A 21,221-nucleotide genomic window follows, 5' to 3' on the forward strand; every position below is an offset into this window, starting at 1 on the left:
GCGGTTCAGCAGAGGTTGTGGTTTGGGACGAGGAGCTGCTGCTCTCGAGCACTGACACGGGGCTCGAGCTACGGAATTGGCTGTGAGATGACGAAGAATCGGTGTTCATTGACGAGGAATCTCCCTTCTTGTTAGTGAAGGACTCGTCCACGAGGCCCGAAGGCTGCTCCAGCTGAACAATGTTCTCAAACTGCAGTATGAAAAAACACGAAATCAGAAAACAAAAACCCATCAAGAGGCAAACGTTAGACGGATAATTTCATGTCATGACTTGCTCACCGGAACGTAGAGCTCAGTGGAGGTTTCCGAGTTGTTCTTGGAAGAGAACATCAGGTCAGAACCGGGCCATGACTCAGGCTGAGCCGACCAGATGCTCGGGAACTCATCGTTATCGCCAATGCCAAACCCGAGGCCGATGTCTTCGTTCGGGAAGTTGATCAGATCATCCATGTTGTCGAAGAAGTTACCGCAATCCATCTCATCCCCAAAGCTTTGTCCAATCATCTCTCTTCTCTGCAGGAAAAAAAAAATGGACACAGGACTGAGAGGAGAAGATATGAGGAGAAAACAGAGCAAAACGATGACAGAGTTCATATACGAAAAAGAAAATTCATTGCGGTGACATTAAAGTTTCAAATTTTGAAAATTTGAACTGAATTTTGGAGCCATCTGCAAGTTTCAAAATGAAAACGAAAACGAAATTTGACCCAAAGTTTTTTGTTGGCCCACCATTTGACAATTCTTTTTTTTTTTTGTTTTGGGTTTATAATCCTAACAATTGCATAGAACAGCAGATCAAGACAATGATTATCAGAATCAGACAAAGATAAGCATGTCTCAAAACTAATGGATCTAAGCAAAACCCATTTGCTTAAAGAGACAGAATCGTCTTCTTCCTGATTTGTTTTGTACGATGGGAAGAGACAATTCAACCAAGAAAAGGATCATGGAAGAAACTGAGAAAGGTCATGAGAGAAGCAAACCTTGTACGACTTGTCGGAGAAACTTCCACAGGGGAGATTTCAGATCAGGCCTAAGTGTTTGAATCTGAATATTCCTGCAAGAGAATGTGGAAATCAAAATGAATTAGTGAGATCTCTTTCTTTATAAAATCCTCAAATTAAATGGCACATTACAGAGACATAAAAAAATCCAGGAAAATTAGGAAAATTCATTAAATCCGGGAATCCGAAGGCAACACGTTTGGCTATTATGCTAAGAAAACCCAACGAAAATGCGCCTGTTCTTTTCATACCCATTTTCTATCATTTTCTCGGGAACCAAACAAGGTTTCCGAACCCCAAGTCGAATATGATACAACTCCAGTGGGGAAAAATGTCTTGCCGACACGCTCGAAATTCGAATAATTTTCAAAACAAATACGGAGAAAAAAAGCGCGGAATCAAGAAAAAATTCACGAGGGGAACCTACAAGGAAAAAAGATATTCAGGAATTCAATTCTCTTCAAGAAAACCAAAACCCACGAACAGAAACATCTGAAAACGAAAACCCAACAAAGAATTTCCACCAGAAATGGCCATTTTCACTGAAAATCAACAGGGGGAAACGATCCCTAATCCCTACAGCACGAACAAGAGTGTAATAAAGACAGCAAATAACCTTGTTCCTCGGAGAATCTGGAGCTAGAAAGAGAGAGAGAATCAGATTTGTTTCCTGGGAATTTGAGATTGAAATTGAGAGAAGAAGAAGAAGAAGAAGAAGAGTTAGTGGGGGAAGTGATGAGTGATTGATTGGGGGCACAATGGTTGGGTTTTTATTTATTATATAAAGAGTAGGTGAGAGAGTCTCTTGCATTTGCATCTTCTTCTTTCTCCCTTGCAAGCTGTATTTTACCATTCCTTACCCTGTCCTCATGTGAGGTCTCTCTCTCATCATTTTGATTTTCATAATTAAAGGCAAAAAATAAAAATAAAAAGGAGAAAAAAAAATCTCAACCCACATGGGCCCCACACGGGGCAAAGAAGACATTGGATTATCCTACACAGTTTGCTTGGCTGTACAAAAGTTGTATGTGTTCAAAGGTTAGCAAAAGTTTGCACCACCTATGATTAAGGAAACACCACCTCCATCATTGTTTTTATATTCAACTTTTGTAATCTAATATATATATATATATATATATATATTCATTCATATGTTAATAATTAGCTAATATCATTATTGTTTTCCCTAGTTAATGTCTAGTTATGAATTTGGATTTTTTTCCTTCTTCTTTTTTGTGGAAATGATTATTTTTTACTAGTACAAAAAAATACTTATAGAAAGGGATGTATGAAGTATAAAATCTAAATCGAGAAAAATAATGATTTATATATAATTGGGAGATAATAGTTGTGACTTCTTTATATGGTTTTACAAAGTCAGAGAGATAATGGGAAGGTGAAATGGCACGAAGCGCGTACATGTGTTTTAATTTCCTTTTTATCCTTTATTTTAAAAAAAAAATGTTTGGGTTAGCTATTTTCCCACCGTTTTTGCTCCGGTTTTACCAAATTCACAAATTCATCTACTTTCCTTGGAACCATTTGCAATCGATATTTTTATATTTTTTTTTCATTTTTTATATAGAAAGAATTTGAATGTGCCTTATATTTGATTTCATTCCATTGTATTAATAGAAGATTTAATCGTTCTAAATAAAATAATAATAATAATAACATGTTGATGATGATGAATTTACGAGGTTCAAAAGATTCAATAGTTGGGTAAATTAGTAATAATAGCAAAGATTCCGAGGAATAAAAATAATTCCTATATAATTGATATTACTTTAAAAAGTAGTATCATTTGGACAAATATCGATGTGACGAGTGTTACGTTATGTTAAAAAAAAATTCAGATTCGCATTAATTAAAATTACCTAACATACATTTTTTTTTGTTTTCTTATTATGCCTATGCCTATGTATAATCCAAAAAGACTAGCTATTGATAGTATATATACTTATGCTTTAAAGTTTTATCTGCATTTTACTCCGTAAGATTCGTGTCTATGCTTATTATATGATTAAAATCGTGTTATTTTTGGTTTTCAAAATTTATGTTTTTATATATATACGGGGTTAATTTGATTGATATTTACTCTCTCTCTCTCTCTCTCTCTCCCCCCCCCCCCCTCCTTCGGTCTACATCCGCCGCTTTGTAATTATTATGAATTATCGACGATATTCGGAATCCATCGATCAATTTCATGTCCAAATGAAATGAAATTGCTAATAGTAGTATATATAGTCACGTAAATAATTAACAAAAACATGTTAAGCAAAGTAAAAAAAAATGTAAATATATTGACCGGGTTATTAGCTATTTCTTTCATCGCCCTAAGCAATTTCAAATGCGAGAAACTTTTTCAGCTTTAAGAGAACAGAAAGAAATTAATTAAAAAAAAAGGGATTAATTTTGAATCCAAAAGAAATAAAGGTGGACCTCATTTATTTTCAATTGCCGAAATTTTTTTTCGCATAATTTAGTTTAAAAAAAACATCACAATATAGTCATTTTTACGCATAAAAGGAAGCAAACCAATTAATTGGTTCTTAGTGGATTTTTTTCAGTTTATTTATTTGAGGATCAAAGAGAATGTAAAAACGAAGGGTTGAGGCATCGCGATCACATCCGTCCAACTTCATTACCTAAGTCTTCGGCACAAAATAGATTCTGCCCTTAATTAGTCCCCGTTTTTTTTTTTAAATTTTGTAAAAAAAAAAAGTAACTTGAACCATACTCTTAGCATCCTTCAAAAACACTCACTCACTCCAAACCCCAACAAAGAATAATTAAAATATATTCATATATATATATATATATATATATATATATATATCACTGATTTTCTAAGGCTCTATCTGCTTTTTACTTTCTTTTTTTCCCTTTTTTCCTTATTGTTTTGTTTGAACTAACTAACTTGGATTGCACTCCATATACGATCACTTTCTTCTAAAATACTTCTTCTCAAGACACTAGCAATACATACATACATACATACATACATACATACATACATACATACATACATACATACATACATGCATGCATGCATACATACATACATACATACATACATACATACATACATACATACATACAATGTATGTATACAATGTACGTAAATATAAATATGAATATTTAGAAATGAAATACATCTCGCTCAGTGATATTTGTATGCCTCTGACTATCAGACTCAAATGTAACCGGTCTCTTCTTATTTAGTGTACTATTACATATTAAATTTGGTAAACATGACTAAAAAAAATTGCTCAAATAGACCATGATTTATTTTGTTAATTAAACTTTGAAATTTTTCGTATAGACCCAAACAAAAACTAACGTTGTTTTGTTTTTATGTGGGTTTATGCAAAAAAATTCAAGATATGTGTATTTTTATACAAAATCAAAAGTTCATATATTTATTTATCAAAATTTAAATTTTTATTTTATTTTTTGTGATAATAATAATAAATAAATAAATAAAAATCGTCTCATGTCAGTTGACAAACCCTATTTCCTCATGATAACACTGTCTTCGGACGAAACGACATAGTATGCCAGAACCCAACACATCTTGTTTCGGCAATTACTATCTTTTTAATTTTGTTTTGATTATCTCAATTATTGAGTATTGAAAAATTAATTGTAGATTTATAATGTTTCCGTGCAATGGCATGTGAGGGTCGATGTGATAATGTATTAATTAAAAGAATGATCAAATGTGATCTCGTGGACCGACAACGGGGGTGCACCGATTAAAAAAATAATAATTTGATTTTTTTTAAAAAGGTGACCGTTCTAATATTCATTTTTAATTAGAGATTTTATTTCTTGTGAACATGAGATAAGGTATTTTAAATTTATATATTTAAAGACCACAATGGATGTTTCTCAAAGTGCTCAAAATAAATAAAAACAAAAGAGAGAAGTCTCCCGTACATGCATGTGTTCGTTTACGAAGTATTTGCCTAGCCTTTATACATGCTCTGAATTGTGTAATACATCTATTTTTGTGTTAATTAAGATAATTTCTATTGGTTATCTAAGTTAGGACACAATGAGGATATCCGAATTTGATGGATTGCGGGTATCCTTTCTACACATATTTGAAATTAAAAAAATTCCGAACCTCGACGGGATGCTAGATCGAGTCTTTCACCGGCGAGAATTCGAATCGGTGGGTTCATGAGAGGCATAAGAGAGTACGTAGGCGACAATATTCCTCTTAAAAAATCATTATAGTCGATTTAGGGTTTCAAAATGAGATAAGTGATTTCACAATTTCGCCTTTTCTCCTTGCAGTTCGTCGTGCATCCACTCTTCGAGCCACTTCTGTTTGGCACGTTGCATTGAGCCTTGCCTTACCCTAGGTACGTGCATGTGTCACCCTTCTCGCATAGACTCTCACTCCCTCTCATCGATCTTGACCTCCTAGTCGCTCGTTTTGTCAGCCTTCTCCACCGCTCGATGAAGCAAGTCCCCTCATCGTTATGCATGTGATGCCCGAATACCTAAACCCTAGCTTCACCACGCGTCTTATAAAAAAAACTATAACCATCAACTTTTATATCATGTTTAGTTCGATACAATATTCATTCAAATTCGCTTGCCTCTGTTTTTTATAGATAAAACTACTCAAATTTCAAATATATTGTTCAGTTTTTTTTATTATTTTTCTATTATGTTCGAGTTTAATTCAGATTCAGATTTTTCAGTTTAAACAATTATATCCATTTGAATAATATTGGTTAATACACGAATTGGCATCCCTATTGCAAATACATAAGGGTCGGATACCTAGTAACCGTTATATAGACAAGATCGAAATACTACAATCAAGATACCCAAAAAAAAAAAATCATCCAATATGCGTCAATGCTAATATGAATTATATTCTAGTTTTATTACTTATCCTTTATTTTAAATAATATCTTAAACTTTATTTTCGTTAAAAAAATATATCATTTCACACTTAAAATTTTGAGATAAATTCTATATATTTTTTATGACTACAAAAATATATATTATATTAGGGAATTTTAGAAATTTCATTTTTTTTCTTAATCACTAATAAAAACTTTAAGACAACATTTATACCAAAATAAGTAAATATTAAAATAGTGTTTTTAACTTTTTTAAGAGTGAATTAATTCTTCTGATAATAACTAAGGAAATAATTTTGAAGACTCTCCAAAGTTATACTATAAAATTATAAATAATTGTATTGATTTCTCAAAATCTTTGAAAGAAATTGAAAAATCTATTAAAATCATCCAAAGAATTGGTTTTTTTAGGTGTTTAGAACCCTAGATTTCTATATTTTGTATAGAGCAATACGTTTCTCTATTTAGATTTGGAGTTGACATTTTTGCTCATTTACTGTGTCGGAAAATTGGATCGGAAAAAAGTAAATTGTATATAATTATTTTAAACTGAATTTCATCTAAAAATAATCACACATATTTTTTAGAATTAAAATAACTAAAATCAAATCGAATATATAAATATTTAAAAATATTAAACGATTTTTTCAGTTAATTATTAATGAAAACTGAATCCGAAATAAATTTAAACAGGTAATAGGAAAATAAGCAATCATCTTAAAAGTAGATGAATAAATTTTTTAAAATAAATCAGAAAAAGGGGAAACTAAAATAAAATTATTTAAATTTGACTTTTTTTTGTTAGGCAGAAATACATATATCACCCAATTTGACTTTTACAGGCTGGAAAAACTGACTGTATACATACATACATACATAATAGTATAATACGGTCTATGTATGTATCTATCAACTTTACGTACGCTTGACCGTATATGAGACCGTATATAGTCGGCACGACTCGGCAGTGATGGCGGCATGTGCGCACAGGCGCGGGGGGAGCGACTTGTGAGCAAGTAAGAGCCCATGTTTTTCATGGGACCCACATTGTTAATTTTATTATTTTAATTTTGTTGTCACCCGTTTTTTATTTTCATTTAATTGTCTGATGGTACGTGGGAAGATCCTAACAGCGTGTAATGTAGGGCCCACGCGTATAAGGGTATAAAATAAAATACTAAAGTTATTTTATTTATTTAATTTTTTAAATAAAGAAGAGAAGAGTATTATCATGAAGCAATCACGTGGCTTTGCCTCGGGATCGGTTCTTCTGCTTGGACAATTGAACAGTTTTAACAGAAACGAATAATAATTTGACACGTGGCGAACAATATCCACGTAAGATCATGTGACTTTTGTGGGTCCCAGGATTTGGTAACTCAGGTGCGAGAAAAGTACGAATCTCTCCCCTACTATGGTATCATCCGCTCATCACACACACTACTTGTTCCTTTTTTTTATTTTTATTTTTTTGTCACACGTTATTTTATTTCCATCACATGCAAACTTTTTGGAGTGCAATAATTTTATCTAGTTGTGTTGGTAGATTCTTTTGTTTTTGTTTTTTTTTATATTATCTAAACTCGATTTTATCCGTTTTACGAATCTGTAAAATAGTTATACATAAGAAATTCATACCATGTACTTGCACTCTCAACCCTAAACTGTATATTCTAAATTCTAACTCGTCATCCTTTTAACATAAACTCGATTATGGTTGTCACCAATTTCCTTAGACGGTAAATAGCTCAATAAATGCGTATAATCCTTGCATGATAAGCTGAACTTACCAAATTTAAAGCAAGTGAACGTAACATTAAAAAAAACTATTAATTAAATATATGAAATTCCCATTACAAACAAAATCATATATATGTGCATATATATATATATATATATGATTCAGTAAATCTTCTGAATATTGCATGTCGGTCTCCATATATTGAATTGTGTAAGCCAAAGTTCATTGATTTCTTGAACATCAGATGGTAAAATGTAGGGATGCTCATGATAATGACATATGGCCTTTATCTTGTCGGCCTTCGAATTCATAGTGAGGCTCAGCCGTAGAGTTCATTTCAACTCATTAAATAAGGCATATGCTCATAACTCTCTCTAAATGATGTTTTTGGATAATTTATGAGTTTAGGTATCATTTCGGTTGCCATTTTAACTTTCAAATATTAGTCCAAAATTGTAATATGGAAAGAAAATCTAAGTTTAAAATAATTAGTGAGCAAATTAGAAAAAAATATATATTGTTCTTGAAATTTAAAACGTAATGGAAAATAGTATCGAAGCTATAATAGGCTAGAACTTTGTTCGGAATCCTTTTAGATCATATGCGTAAATAATGCCAATTACAAATTTGAAGATCGAAAATGATAAAACTAGAAATATGTACTCCTATAAAGATTAACTAGAAGGTATATAGTTATGCTTGTGGGCACTAGCGGACCGAGGAAAAATTATAATTGGGGGCAAATTGACAAATTTAATTTTAATATGGGTTCATTTACCTTTTTTATTTAAAATTTTACAAATTTTATGAAGCAATTAAAACTTTTTAATCAAATGAATGGGGGCAATAACCCCATTCAGATCAATGTAGGTCCTTGTGAGATCCATGGTATTTTTTTGTTGTTGTTGATGAAAATGTAAATTTTATTACTAAAAATTGATCTCTTATTTTATAAAAATTCGAATTATATGGTACTATCGAAAAAGATAGACAAAACCCATAGATAAAAGAAATGGGGTTGTTAATTTAGATTAACTATACCAATACAGTTAAAAAGAAACCGATTCAAAAAGGAGTTGAGTTTGATTTTGACGGGTTGAGATCCTAAAAGAAACGAATGCAATTCGATAAAACGTTGCGGTAATTTCAGATATTCAATTCGATATTATTTGATATGCATATGCTGCATTTGTAGAATACAAAATTTAAACGTGTAGAGAAATTGACAAACGTTATATCAAGTAAGTATTAATGCTAGACCAGTCTCTATCGACGAATAGGAAAGAAATAGGCATTGTTTTGGGATTTTGTACAAAGATTCTCATTTCCAAAATGTTGGAGCTATGAAGTAATAATACAAATAATAAGTTAATTTAAAAAAAAAAAACTACAATGAAACCGCAAATCTCTCTTCTTCGCCCAAAGATTGAGGCATTGTCTTATGTTGTCTACACTCTGCTTGGTATAAGAATGGAAACAAAGGAAACAAAAAACACACACACGAGAATCTCATGCCGATGGGTCGGTCCTCTTGTTCTCATTAGCCGGAAAATCCTCAATCGCAACAATTTATACGTACATTTTATAAAAACACTTTTATGATTTTATCTCCGGGAAAAGAAAAAGAAAAATAGTGACAAGTCCCATGGAAAGGGAAAAAAGAAAACAAATATGAAAAAAAAATGGGTAGATATTGGGAGGTGTCGGTGCCGACAGAGTTACCGGAAGAACCGGTGACCGGTAAACGCATCCCCTCACCGTCGGTAGTCTCTCTATTTCATCCACATGCATAAATTAATCACATTGTAGCTAGGGCCCAAAATTTCCATAAAATCATTCCAAAATAAGAATATTATTATCGTTGTTATTATTATCATTATGTAGGTGCAAAACCTAGTATATATACTGTGACATAATTCACACATACATTTATATATATATATATTTATATATATATATATATATATATATATATGCCTTGATTGATGCCTTGATTGGTGTTCATGTCTATGTGCTTTCTATCAATGAATCATTTAAATTAATTTCGCAAATGGTAATAAAAAAAAAGCCGGATTATATAGCCCGCGGGGTTTATCACCGTGGGCCAGAGTTGAAGATCCCACAGGGTTTTAGCCCAATCTGAAACCCGAGCTGTACAAGGAGATTATATTAACGGAGTTCCGGAATGAAATTGTCTCAATTCAAGCTTGGTTCATAGGGTTCGGATTGAAACCAATAAGAGCATTTCATGGACAATAATTTTTGGTATGACGTACAATTCTGGTTACATCTAAATCATCTGTAGAAAATCACACACCATAAATAGGATGATCAAAGAGCTGAACTCGCGAGTTGGCTCATTGCCAACCATCCGGACTAACATTTTTCAAACTCGTTTGGAAACGAACCTAACACAAACTAGCTCGCTACAGGTCGCGAGCCAAACGAATTAGCTCGACGAGCCACTCCATGAGATGAACTGTTTTTTTTTAATATATATTTATTTATATTTTTATATATTTTATAGAAAATTATTATTTAATTTAATTTTTTTATTGATTATATATATAACTTCTTTAATCTACTCAAATTTAATATTTTAATATTTAAATTTTATATTAAAATATCATTTTGTTTAGTATATTTATAATATAAATAAAAACATCATATTTATTTTTGGTTTGTGAATTGACTCGTTTAGTTCAGAAAATTGGTGAGTCGAGATGATCCAAAAATCTTTCTAACTCGTTTGAAACGAGCTTGGCGAGTTGAGCTCAAAATGAGCCAAGCTCGTCACGAACCGAATCGAAACGCCTCGTTTGACACCCTAACCCTAACCCTAACCGACGACGTTCATCGTTTTTTAGGTTCGAAGAATGAGCCAACATCATATCGCTCAAAATTCACTCTTTTAAGGCAAACATCACACTTTTCCTTATTGGCGGGTTGGTTTTTTTTTTTTTGTTCGATCATACTAATGAAATTTATGACCATTTTTCTGTGTAACTTCATCATTAAAAAAAACAAAAAACAAAAAGGAGGTTTGGAAAAGACACGAAGTAGTATATGGAACAAAAGCAATAAGCAATAAGTTCTTTATAAAAAAACAAAAGCAATAAGTATATACTTATATTATATACCAAAAATACATCGCTCCAAAAGAGTTCGTTTCTTTGTCTCGAGGTTGATTTCTCGTCTGATTTGTATTAATAGATTAATGAATGATATTTTATGCCCATTTTATCTTTCTCGGACCGATTTGGATACGTCCAAATAATTGAGCCGACACGTCCCAAGAAGAACTTCAGGCAACTCCTCCTCCGTGTTAGCCTGCCGACACACGGGAAAAAATGAAAATGGAAAATAAAAAAAAAATTAAACAAAAATGTCGTTTTCTTTGGACCGCAGGGATCCTGAAAGTTTGATAAACGGAATGGTAATTCAAGGCACCTGAATCAAAAACGCCATTTCTATGACCAAGTTGTTGAGATACCCAAGAACAAGATTGGTTACTCCTCTTGCAACAGTCGAAGACCCGACATCGATGTCAAGCTGTGAATCACGAAACAAAGTTTGCAAGATCTCTAATGCCAAAAAAGATTTTGGACAGAAGTCCGAAAAAAAAGATTATCGCGACGTTAGATTCCATTTATAATACCTCCAAGTAGTTCTTGCCGCGGACGTAACGAGTTTCCAGCGCCTGGCCGAGCAAGCACGCCTTCTTCCCGACACTCTGCTTCACGATCCATGACCCCTGACCGACAAAAACGGAAACGAACAAGTCGGGTTTGTTGGATTTTCGATCTTACGCAATACCCGGTTCGTTGAAACATCGAGGATCAGATCGGTTTCTGACCTTGGAGATATGAGGTATGAGCTTAAACCTCGAGTTTCGATAAGCATCGTCGCCATTGACGAAGCCGTGTAACAACGGATTCTCTTCCAGAGGTGTGTTCAGCATATAGTACATTGCTAGAGTGTACATTGCCGAACCCGGGACCTGTTTCATGATCGTTTTTTGTTTCCTAAGCTTCTCGTATACGTTAAGAGAATCAAATCGCGTCGAATCTTGAGAAAGTTTGTAGCCTTTTTTTACCTGAATGTTCACGATGAAGAAAAACTCGGGCCTGCCTTCCGCTGCAAAGTCCTGTGTTCCCAAAGAAATTTGAACGCTTCTAACGGTAATCTTGGTCCGTACATTGGCTTGAATCGATGAAATTCGAGGATGGATTGGAGATCATACCTGAACTATACCCCCTAAACGTCCACCGAGATCGTCTTCTCGCTTATCCGAACTAATCCAATCCGCTCCCATCATTTGCATCATCGTTCCTTTCGCCTTCTCCTGTCGGTAATAAGATCATAGGTCCGGAAAAAAGCGTTAGCAAGGTTCACATGTATGATTTTCTTTGGCCGTAATATCGGACGTAGAAACTAACCAAGAACTTTGTACCATGGATTTATCGGGTCGAATCAAGATCGATACATCGGTTTTGTTAAATTACCTTTTGATGGTCTTTCAGGTAGTTGCTTCCACGTATCAGAAACGTCGATGGATCGGCAGTCGCCCAGCTGCAAGGCGCGGAGAAACTCGGGTCTTTCTGAAGCGTCGCGCCGTATAAATACGTCACGTTTTCCTCCATAGCCACTTCTTGCAAGTCCACGTAGCCTTTCTTTTGAACTGTTTCACAAAGAAAAGGCGGGAAAGAACGTAGAATTCTGAATCGAAACAAGCTTGAAATCAAGATTGTAATTAAACCCTAATATGAATGAAGATTGATTTAAGATCACCACCTGCTAAATCCTGCAGTTTCTTGACCAGACCAGCTGCTGATGGTAACTTGAGCTGAAAAGATAACATTTTCACGTCGTTAGATCAATTCCGAGAGGAGGATTTCGGGAAACGATTAGCGTGAATGACGAAATACCTGAGGTCCTTGTGGACTGGTGTCACGGATGAAACTATCGAACCCTGATGATTCGTGTGGTTCCAGGACATCGAAGAACTCATCAGACATATCATTCAGTTCCATAAAACTCGGACGGGGCGACGAGGTTTTCTCGGCTTCTTCTCCCGCCATTATGGTAACCTCGGACTTCACAACCTCGTCGAGTTTGTTGCCCTCGAACGAAACGGCTCTCGTCTTGTTCTTGGACAAGGTTTTTGTCGTCATGAAGTCCCCGGATGACAAATTGGAGAAGAATTGTCCATGCTTTGCCCGGAACATCTCCCTTAGAGCTACAAATCACGCAAACAGAAAAAAAATATCGGTTTTTCGTTTCTCGAAAATCTTGATTCTTGATCATAAAGGAATACCTGCAACTCTCTCAACCATACGGATGGTTATGGATCTTGCTGAAGATGGTCTCATGTACAAATTCCACGATCTCCAATCTATTGCAATCATATGCTTCACCATAGATTGTGTCCCGTTGTTCATCGGAGTAACCACGTACCCGCCGCCTTTTTATTTTTCATCGTCGTCATCAAACATAAGCTTACTCGTTAGAAACATCGATAAAATCTAGCAAGATTTTTCGATAATCATAGGACTAAGAGCGTTAATTTTCGAAGAAAACGTTACTTTTGACGCAAGCCCGGACATATCCTTTTCCCGGAGGGCATTTCTTGTGATATACCGAGTGGCAAAGTATAACTGTTGAATGTAGAGTGCGAGATGAAGGTTAAAACCCTAAATTCAAATCTAAGAACCTGCAAATTTGCATCAGAGTATTCTTACCATATGTTCCATCGTCTTCTCGTCTCCAATATCGTCTCAGCAGCAAATCTCTCGGTTTCATACCCCTAAAAGAAGCAGTTTCAATGAGGAAGAAAGACGGAAAACGCTGAAATCAAAACCCGGGTCTCAAGAATCTAACCAGGGAAGCCAATCACTGTATAATTGTTGATAGATTATATCCGTGTGACCGTCGAGATGTTCCACCACGCTGCCTCTGTAGAAACAGAAGTCCCATCTGCAAAAAAAAAAAACCCAGGAAGAACTCTCAGTCTTTTCTCGTCGTGGACACGTTTCAGACGAAACAGCTTATGAACTTGCTGTCTGATTAAGGTCTGTGGTTATATAACGTTTTTCAAGCGTAAAATCATTAGTACATATCGAGATTACTCGAGCTGTTAGGCTTACTCCGATCTCAAGGGGCCGAGAGACATTAAGGTATTGAATATTTCCTCTGAGGTACCGTCGATGACTCCGACCGCCATTATTGCTGCGTGATCATCCCAATGCTGGAAAGAATTCAAGAGCCTTCAGTAGCAGAAGAAAACATATCCGATGTGTGGAGAAAAGAAGATCTCTTTTATCGACGTACCCTTCCGCGGGAATCCCAGTCCTTAGCTTCTTTGAAAAGTCGTAAACCTGAACCCGCAAACTCGTTAGAGAGATAGTGTTTTACGCATTCCAGATCTTGTGTTTATTTCACAAGAATCTGTCTTTTCTTACCATTTTGGCATCCAAAGATTTTCCAGGGCGAAGGTGCGATGACATCAGGGGCCGTTACTTCGGGGTTCACAGATGAGTAATTCGTGTTCGTGGATGTGTAATTCGTCCAATCTACAGAGTTTTTACGGCGTGACCTCTTCGACACATCAAGTCTGATGCAAAAAAAAAACATCAGTTTCTTTTAGTTATAAGAAACCTATATATAGTTTCAGAAAATTTTCAGACAACAACAAGACAAACCTCACGAGGCCTCTCTCTGAGTGAGACACGAAATCGCAATCTGGAAACGGAGAACCCTAGAAGAAGATCGATCGAAACGATGAATCACGTAATGAAAATGCTGTTTCAATCGAGCAATGTTCGGAAAAACGTCTGAAAACTATGGAACCTTTAACGAGGCATCCTGCAATGACCGTATCCATTTCGCCGCTTCTTCTGGACTACTTGCCCCTAACTGTCAAATAACGGTACTTCAAAGCTTCAAGCAAACGATGTACAAAAAAACGAGAACTCGGTTTGCAAGATAAAGCATCCAAACCTTTAGCTGATCGGAGTGATTCGAGGTGTTGTAAAGCGTAAATATGAAAAGAATCTGCGTGAAAAAGACGGGAGAATTCTGTAAAATGTTTTTTCGTGAATTTGGAGAAAGAATGTAATCATCGATCGTACTTTTCTGTGGAAGCTCTCTCTTCCATTGTCGTTAACCCGAATGCAGGAGTCCAGAGATGCTCTTCTGTCCGGCTCCTATGGAGAAATCGATAAACATAAGCATGGCGATGTATAGACTTGTGAAAATCTTCCTGAATTGTATTGTCATTCCGGGTTTTATAAAAGGAAACTAAAAACAGACGAAGAACATATCATATCATATCGTATCATGGTAACCAAACTCCGAACCAAAATTGTCAGATCTAACACGACAACGAGGAACAAGACACAGGTTATGAAACCGTGAACATAAAAGGGAGGAATGACACATGATGCAGACCTCGTTGTCGGCAGAGGGAACGGATTTATAGCTCGTGAGGTTGTTGTCACGAAGAACAAAGTATCGTTTTCTGGAGAATTGGAGTCCGAATCGGTTCTGTCGGATGGTATAAAGCCATCCTTCCATCCTCCCGTCGGTTTGAGAGACACCCATTTCTGCAAAATCACGGGAAACGCCATTCAAAATCATTTCCATGGCGTCGGAACTTCATTCTGGTACGAAATCTGGAAACCGGAATTACTCTGCGAGTTGTTCACAAGCTTCCGTGAAGAACAAGTAATCACAAAGTAGTGAATTGCGATTCTCTGATTCGTTTCCGATTCCGTGAAGAACAAGTAATCACAAAGTAGTGAATTGCGATTCTCTGATTCGCTTCGGAAGCGAATCAGAGAATCGAACGGAGGGACAGAACCAGTCGCAGAAGGTTTTTTTTTTCCTTTTGTTTTGTCCTTCGACAAATCGGTAGGGAAACAAAAAGGAACTCTTGGTGCTTTTTTGTTTTGTTTTTGGAAGAAGGCTTTGCTGTTTTTGTTATGTTTTTTTTTGTTCCTTTTTTCTGAAACTCAAATTCTTTGGTTTGCGATTTGAAGGGGCCAAATGGTTGGCGCTTCTGATTTCTGGTTCCAATTCCATTATTAGCCATTTTCTGTGTTTTTTATTTTCAAATTGACCCCATTTTTCTTTACTTCTTTTACTTCGTCCCCTCTTCTTTCGTTTGTGCAATATTAGCTCTGTCGATATTAAAACGCCTCACATTACTTGATCGACCCACCTCTGCAGATACAGGGTTCGAACAAACACACGAGAGAACACATATGGAAATCGACACGCAGACTTTAACCTCTAATTGTATTAGAGGGTTCTGAATCATACGCGAACGTGGCAGAGAAAATTTCCTTTCATCAGTTGTCTTATATCAACATTAGCTTTAAAAATAAAATAAAAATTGATGTTACAGCGGAGGATAAGAATAAAACACAAACAATGTTTATAGATACTATACCAAAAATATCATCGAATTTTGTCAATTATAAAAATGTTCAACTAATCAGAAAATTATTAACTTTTTGGCAATTCAAATTGATTTTATGGGGCATTTAGCTAGTTGTCTCTATCGGTAGCTTAAGCCAAATACACTAGAAGAAATAAGGATGTCAAATGGGTTGGGTTAAATGGGTTAACCAAATGAGTTAACCAATTGGATTAGTTTATTTAAATGGGTTGAATGGATTGAACCCATTTGGTTTATGTATTAAATGGGTATATCCAAATAAACCCAAATAATTTCAAACCTAAAAACTCATTTTGTTTTTTTTTACTTTAGTGCGATTCGGCTTTTTTCTTTCCTCCTCAGTGCCATTCGGCTCATTAACGTTATTGCTAAGTCTACATATTAACTAGGGGTGGTCATTTCGAGTTTCGGTTCGATTATTTCGGGTTCGGTTATTTTGATTATAAAAAAACATACCCAAACGATTATATAGATTTATTCGGTTTGGTTTCGGTTCGGTTCGGTTTTTGCATAATAAAATTATAACAAAACGGTTAAATTTTTCGGTTTATTTGGTTCGGTTTTAGATCGGCTCGGTTTGGTTATGATATATTTTAAAAAATATATTAATCCTATCCAAACTTCAAAATATCTATCCAAATAAATCCATAAAATAATTAATCCTCCAAAAAAATTACAAAAAAATCTACAAAAACTTCAATAATTAGGTTAAAAATTAAAAATATTAAATTTTATGGTTTATTAGGTGAAACACATAAGGTACAAATGAACTACAAAAAAATAACACTAATAATAATAAGGTAAAAAATAAAATATTATAAAAATCCTAATAACCGTTCGGTTAACCGCGGTTATTCGGTTATTAACCGAACCGAACTGAACCCGAACGGTTATTCAACTTCCTCAACCGTTTGGTTATTAAGCAAATAATCGAACCGAACCGAACTGTTCTTATTCATCATTATTCCCACCCCTAATATTAACATTAGTCAGCTAAACATTATTGCTAACTCTACACATTAGCTCATTTGGGTTAATGGGTTTTAACCAATCCATTTAGTTTTTATCATGTTAATAATAGGTTGGGTTGACCTAACCCATTAATTTATATAATCCAAATGGTTCCAACAAAATGGGTTGGATTACCCACAACCCTAAGAAGAAACACATAATAACTGCATTACAGTCATCTGTCTAGATTCTTTTCTCAATTTGGGTTCATATTTATTCCTTTTGTTATGAAAATTTGCATTATCCTCATGCATATTTCAGAGTTTATTTTTTTAATTCTGAAAATAAAATGAGTTTCTAAAGATTCAGAGTGACCATCTCGAATTTTGGTTCAAATTCAATTAGATTGTATTCGAATTCGGTTATTTCAATTATAGATAACTATCACTATTCAATTTTTATATCAAATTCGGTTTGATTTATTTAGATTTAGTTAGCTTTGCACTAAATTGTTATTGGTAAAAATAATCGTTTTTCAAAAAAAAATTTGGTTTTTTCAGTTTTTTTATTCGATTCGGTTCAAATTCGTTTTTTTTAAGTTTAGAAAATTATAAAAATTCATTTTTTTATGTCGGATTCGATTCAATTACAGTTATAATTTATTCCGTTCGACGGTTAATAACCGAATTGACCACTCCCACTGAAAGATACTCATTCTTGTATTGTCTTTCTTTCACATATACTAAGAAGTATTTGACTCACCCCTGTTTTTCTTGTGAATAAGCGGTGTTTTTCCCTAACAAAGCGGTGTTTTGAGCAAAAAAGTGGAAACAAGTTCACAACCAAAGAAAGCTCTAATAAGACTACAGCCATATAAAACACGCAAGAATAGAGAATTACCGAGTCAAGACCGCTGTATCGGATGGTGTAACGAACTCGCAATGCGTCTAGAGATGTATGTAGTGACAGTCATCCGATAACTCGAGCCCCACTCATGAAACTGCTGTGAACTAGATTCGAAAAGTGTACCTCTTTTGAGGGCTTCTTCTACTTTCCACCTATCGTGAGATCGATGTGTATGTAAGCAAGAGATGCCACAAAGAACAAGAAGAAAGCTGATACCAGCATGAATGGCTCCGCAAGCATAAATATCGGTTTGAAAGTGTAGTAAACCTGCCCCCAACAAAAAAAATGGAGGAGAATAAATGAGCGTTAAACAAAAAGTTTCGGATACGGTCTTCTCTCTAAGAAATCATGACAATAATATGTAACCCTTTGTTTAGTGTTTTCGAGACAGAAAACTTGGCTTAGGAGGTGGATCGATGAAATATACCCGTCGCAATAAAAGAGAGAGAGCGCAAAAGGGCTTTTTTTAAAATTACCTGAAAGGGAACATTGTGAGTAGGAACCGTATTATTCTTTTTCAAAACCAGCACAGTTCTTCCCACGACGTCGAGGTAAGAATATTTTACCTGAGGTAACAGTACACATGGCTTTGTTACAAATATATATGAAAAGATACAGAAACTCTAATGTAGTGAATTAGGGAGGCAAGGTAAGTTACCTCAAGGTCTTGGCCGACTGGAAAGGGGACAACAGCGGAAGGGTCTCGTGATCCTTCAGGCAACACGACCTGGAAAGAGTATCTTCCAGTTGTGTGAACGCAATATATAACAGAAGAGCTGGACAAGAAAGAATTGCCAATGACGGTAACAGTTAACAATGAAAGCATAATCCTAAAAAAGCATACTTTGACTGTCAATTTGTCTACGACAGTTTCCACTAGCGGGCACCCAAAAGTGAAGTTCAAATAGCGCCTGCCGTCAGGTGATTCAAAGAGAAAATCCTCCAGTGGTACTCTATAACCGATGACAAAAGTTGCTCTCCATCCTCCAAGTAATGGATATCGTGGCTCAATTTCAAGTTCTGACTGCAAAAACATAAATTTGCTTTAAGCATTCTAAGATTCGAAGAACACAACCTACCACAAGACCTTTCACCAACGTATCATATTTAAAAGGTGAGTCCAGATGCATCACTATCAAATGATATGACGACGCCTTACACAGTTTGAACTTTAGAAAATATTCTCAAGAAATAAATATCGCAACAAAATTGCCAGAGAATTAACAAATCAGAACAAACCAAGTTAGTTACCTTTCGGAAGCCAGTACGTAAACGTGAAGACGAGATGTTTCCTATTTCATCCCTGTAGTAGACAGAATCAACTCTGGGAGGCAGTACAGCCAGGAGATTTTTGAAAGACGACGCACCACTCAAAGAATGTCTAGACTGATATTCAACCCTGCCAAAATTGAAATTTTAGAAAACTATTTCAACAGAATGAAGTACATATGAATATATAAAATCATGACCAAACTTTCAACTAAGAAAATCAGATTTTCGGAACATTTGGTTTGTCCAAACTGCATTTGAACTATCCTGAATCTGATTCGTCTATTATTTTTGTGTGAACAAAATTTACTCGAAGCACCAGAACATGTCTATGGCTAGAATTCTTATGCAACTGAACTGAAAAAGGGGATAAATGATGTCTCCAGAGAGCTCTAAAGAAGATAAATTTTGTCCATAAAAAAATGCCAACTGAAATTTTGTCCAGAAAAATCCTTTCAGTTGGCATCGTCTCGCAATGGAGAGAATAATATTCTTGGTACATCAGTAAATTTAATGAAGATTAACTTAAAGAGTTCAAGTGGTACACAGGCAGAAGCAATTTCTAACCTGGAGAAGACTCCCTTATGCCGAGCTCCACCATGAGCCAACCTGTAACTCTCCGTTATTTGAAGGCTACCCCAATGTGATATCTCAATTTCACGCACAAGCTCCTCAACAACAGCAAATGGACTACTATTCTCAAAGTGAATGATAATTGGAGCATATGAGTATGGAGGGCGATTCTCATATGGTCCATACTTTATCTCTTTACCAGCTCGGTTTGCAGGCTCCACGCTTGTGAAAGATTCCACTTTAACACTAGGCATCTTAATAAATGTTGTTTGTTGCTTGATATGATATGGCGATAAAATAACCGCACTATCATGATAGTATACCAACTGAGGTTCTGATTCGCTGATCTCAGCTGGGAAAGGTTCCAAGGAATGAGTCAATATATAGAGCACTTCAAGTGATAGAGTTTCACCTGGACCTAACGGTTTAGCAAATAAAATACTGAAATAGCCCGTGTCGCTCGGTGCATCAGGCTGATCTGTTGGCTTCACATCGAGTGGCAAGTAGGTCGGTTTCTTCTTCTTCTTTCCCACAGTTGCCATCGCTTGGACCGTCGCTAAATGGGTGATTTGGGTAGGTGGGAAAGCAAGAAGCATGTTTGGAACAGAGTTTTTCCCAGTATTTTCTACCTAAAGAACAAACCCATCAACAAAACGGTTACTTTCAGATAGACAGATTTAAGAACAGAGAGAGAATGAAAAAGGATGTTGACAATTCCAACAACTATATCCAAGCCTACACCACAATCTCTGATCTTTTTGAACAGCTAATTCTAGAGTCCAACATCTCAAAACATTGTTTGCTCGACAAATACCCTTAAAACTGATATAAATCTTTGATGCAGGATACGGTACTATATAATTTTAAAAACTGGGGTACCTTGAGAGTTAAGAAGGTCTTCACAATATGGGAGCTTACATCGATCTGCAAATGAAAATCGACACACACACACAAACAGAAAAGGTTTCAGAAGCGAAATTTCAACTGGAACTCAATCAAAAGAAAAGTATTCTGAAAACCAGTACATCACATTCGAACCAAACTCAAAACAAATCTATCAACGGACCGAGATCACATCACACATAATAATAGCATGTGAAGGCTGTTTAGAAGGACTTACCGTTGCACAAACCAATTTACCCAAACAGGAAAGTTACATTCTCTGGTGAACATATAGAACATGGAACCTACAGATGCTTAGCTATGACATTGGACTCCAAAAAACCAAACTATGCTCTCAAATAGCTTATTTACAGGGAAACAAATCCATTTCCATACTCAGTTTCTAACTCTACAACACAAAATTAACACAAAATCTTAGCAATATCTCAACCAAAATAGTTCTCTAGATATAAAATCCCGAAACCGGTGAAAATTCGCCGGAAAACAGATCGAATAGAAAAAGAGGAGATAGATCGGCGGGGGTGGGC

General features: G+C 35.3%; 3 protein-coding genes across 3 annotated transcripts in view; all 3 read right to left on the minus strand.

The window, feature by feature from the left end:
* LOC104825230 (GATA transcription factor 8) overlaps positions 1-1,833 on the minus strand; it is a 2,864-nt gene extending 1,031 nt beyond the window's left edge. Inside the window, exons 1-4 of the mRNA XM_010557519.2 lie at positions 1,621-1,833; positions 984-1,057; positions 280-513; positions 8-190 (exon numbers count right to left, since the gene is read on the minus strand). Of these exons, the coding sequence (XP_010555821.1) occupies positions 8-190; positions 280-504 (408 nt within the window). The 5' untranslated portion in view covers positions 505-513; positions 984-1,057; positions 1,621-1,833. The remainder of the gene's footprint in view (positions 1-7; positions 191-279; positions 514-983; positions 1,058-1,620) is intronic.
* Positions 1,834-10,694: 8,861 nt separating this feature from the next.
* Positions 10,695-15,607, minus strand: LOC104825231 (protein ENHANCED DISEASE RESISTANCE 2-like). Its single transcript, XM_010557520.2, has 22 exons — positions 15,322-15,607; positions 15,081-15,235; positions 14,762-14,836; positions 14,631-14,684; positions 14,481-14,546; positions 14,333-14,388; positions 14,093-14,244; positions 13,962-14,008; positions 13,778-13,878; positions 13,512-13,607; positions 13,373-13,437; positions 13,217-13,288; positions 12,949-13,095; positions 12,560-12,870; positions 12,426-12,477; positions 12,137-12,312; positions 11,875-11,976; positions 11,728-11,778; positions 11,488-11,631; positions 11,290-11,385; positions 11,082-11,183; positions 10,695-10,961 (listed from the first exon to the last, which is right to left on the minus strand). The coding sequence occupies exons 2-22, from the start codon at positions 15,231-15,233 to the stop codon at positions 10,872-10,874; spliced, it is 2,208 nt and encodes a 735-aa protein (XP_010555822.1). The 5' UTR covers positions 15,234-15,235; positions 15,322-15,607; the 3' UTR covers positions 10,695-10,871.
* Positions 15,608-17,730: 2,123 nt separating this feature from the next.
* The window catches only part of LOC104825232 (dolichyl-diphosphooligosaccharide--protein glycosyltransferase subunit 1B-like), a 4,074-nt gene continuing 583 nt past the window's right edge, over positions 17,731-21,221 (minus strand). Inside the window, exons 2-8 of the mRNA XM_010557521.2 lie at positions 20,671-20,715; positions 19,786-20,420; positions 19,201-19,348; positions 18,794-18,973; positions 18,608-18,676; positions 18,426-18,515; positions 17,731-18,216 (exon numbers count right to left, since the gene is read on the minus strand). Of these exons, the coding sequence (XP_010555823.1) occupies positions 18,091-18,216; positions 18,426-18,515; positions 18,608-18,676; positions 18,794-18,973; positions 19,201-19,348; positions 19,786-20,420; positions 20,671-20,715 (1,293 nt within the window). The 3' untranslated portion in view covers positions 17,731-18,090. The remainder of the gene's footprint in view (positions 18,217-18,425; positions 18,516-18,607; positions 18,677-18,793; positions 18,974-19,200; positions 19,349-19,785; positions 20,421-20,670; positions 20,716-21,221) is intronic.

This window comes from Tarenaya hassleriana, unplaced genomic scaffold, assembly GCF_000463585.1.
Source record: "Tarenaya hassleriana unplaced genomic scaffold, ASM46358v1 Cleome43, whole genome shotgun sequence".
Taxonomy (NCBI): Eukaryota; Viridiplantae; Streptophyta; class Magnoliopsida; order Brassicales; family Cleomaceae; genus Tarenaya; species Tarenaya hassleriana.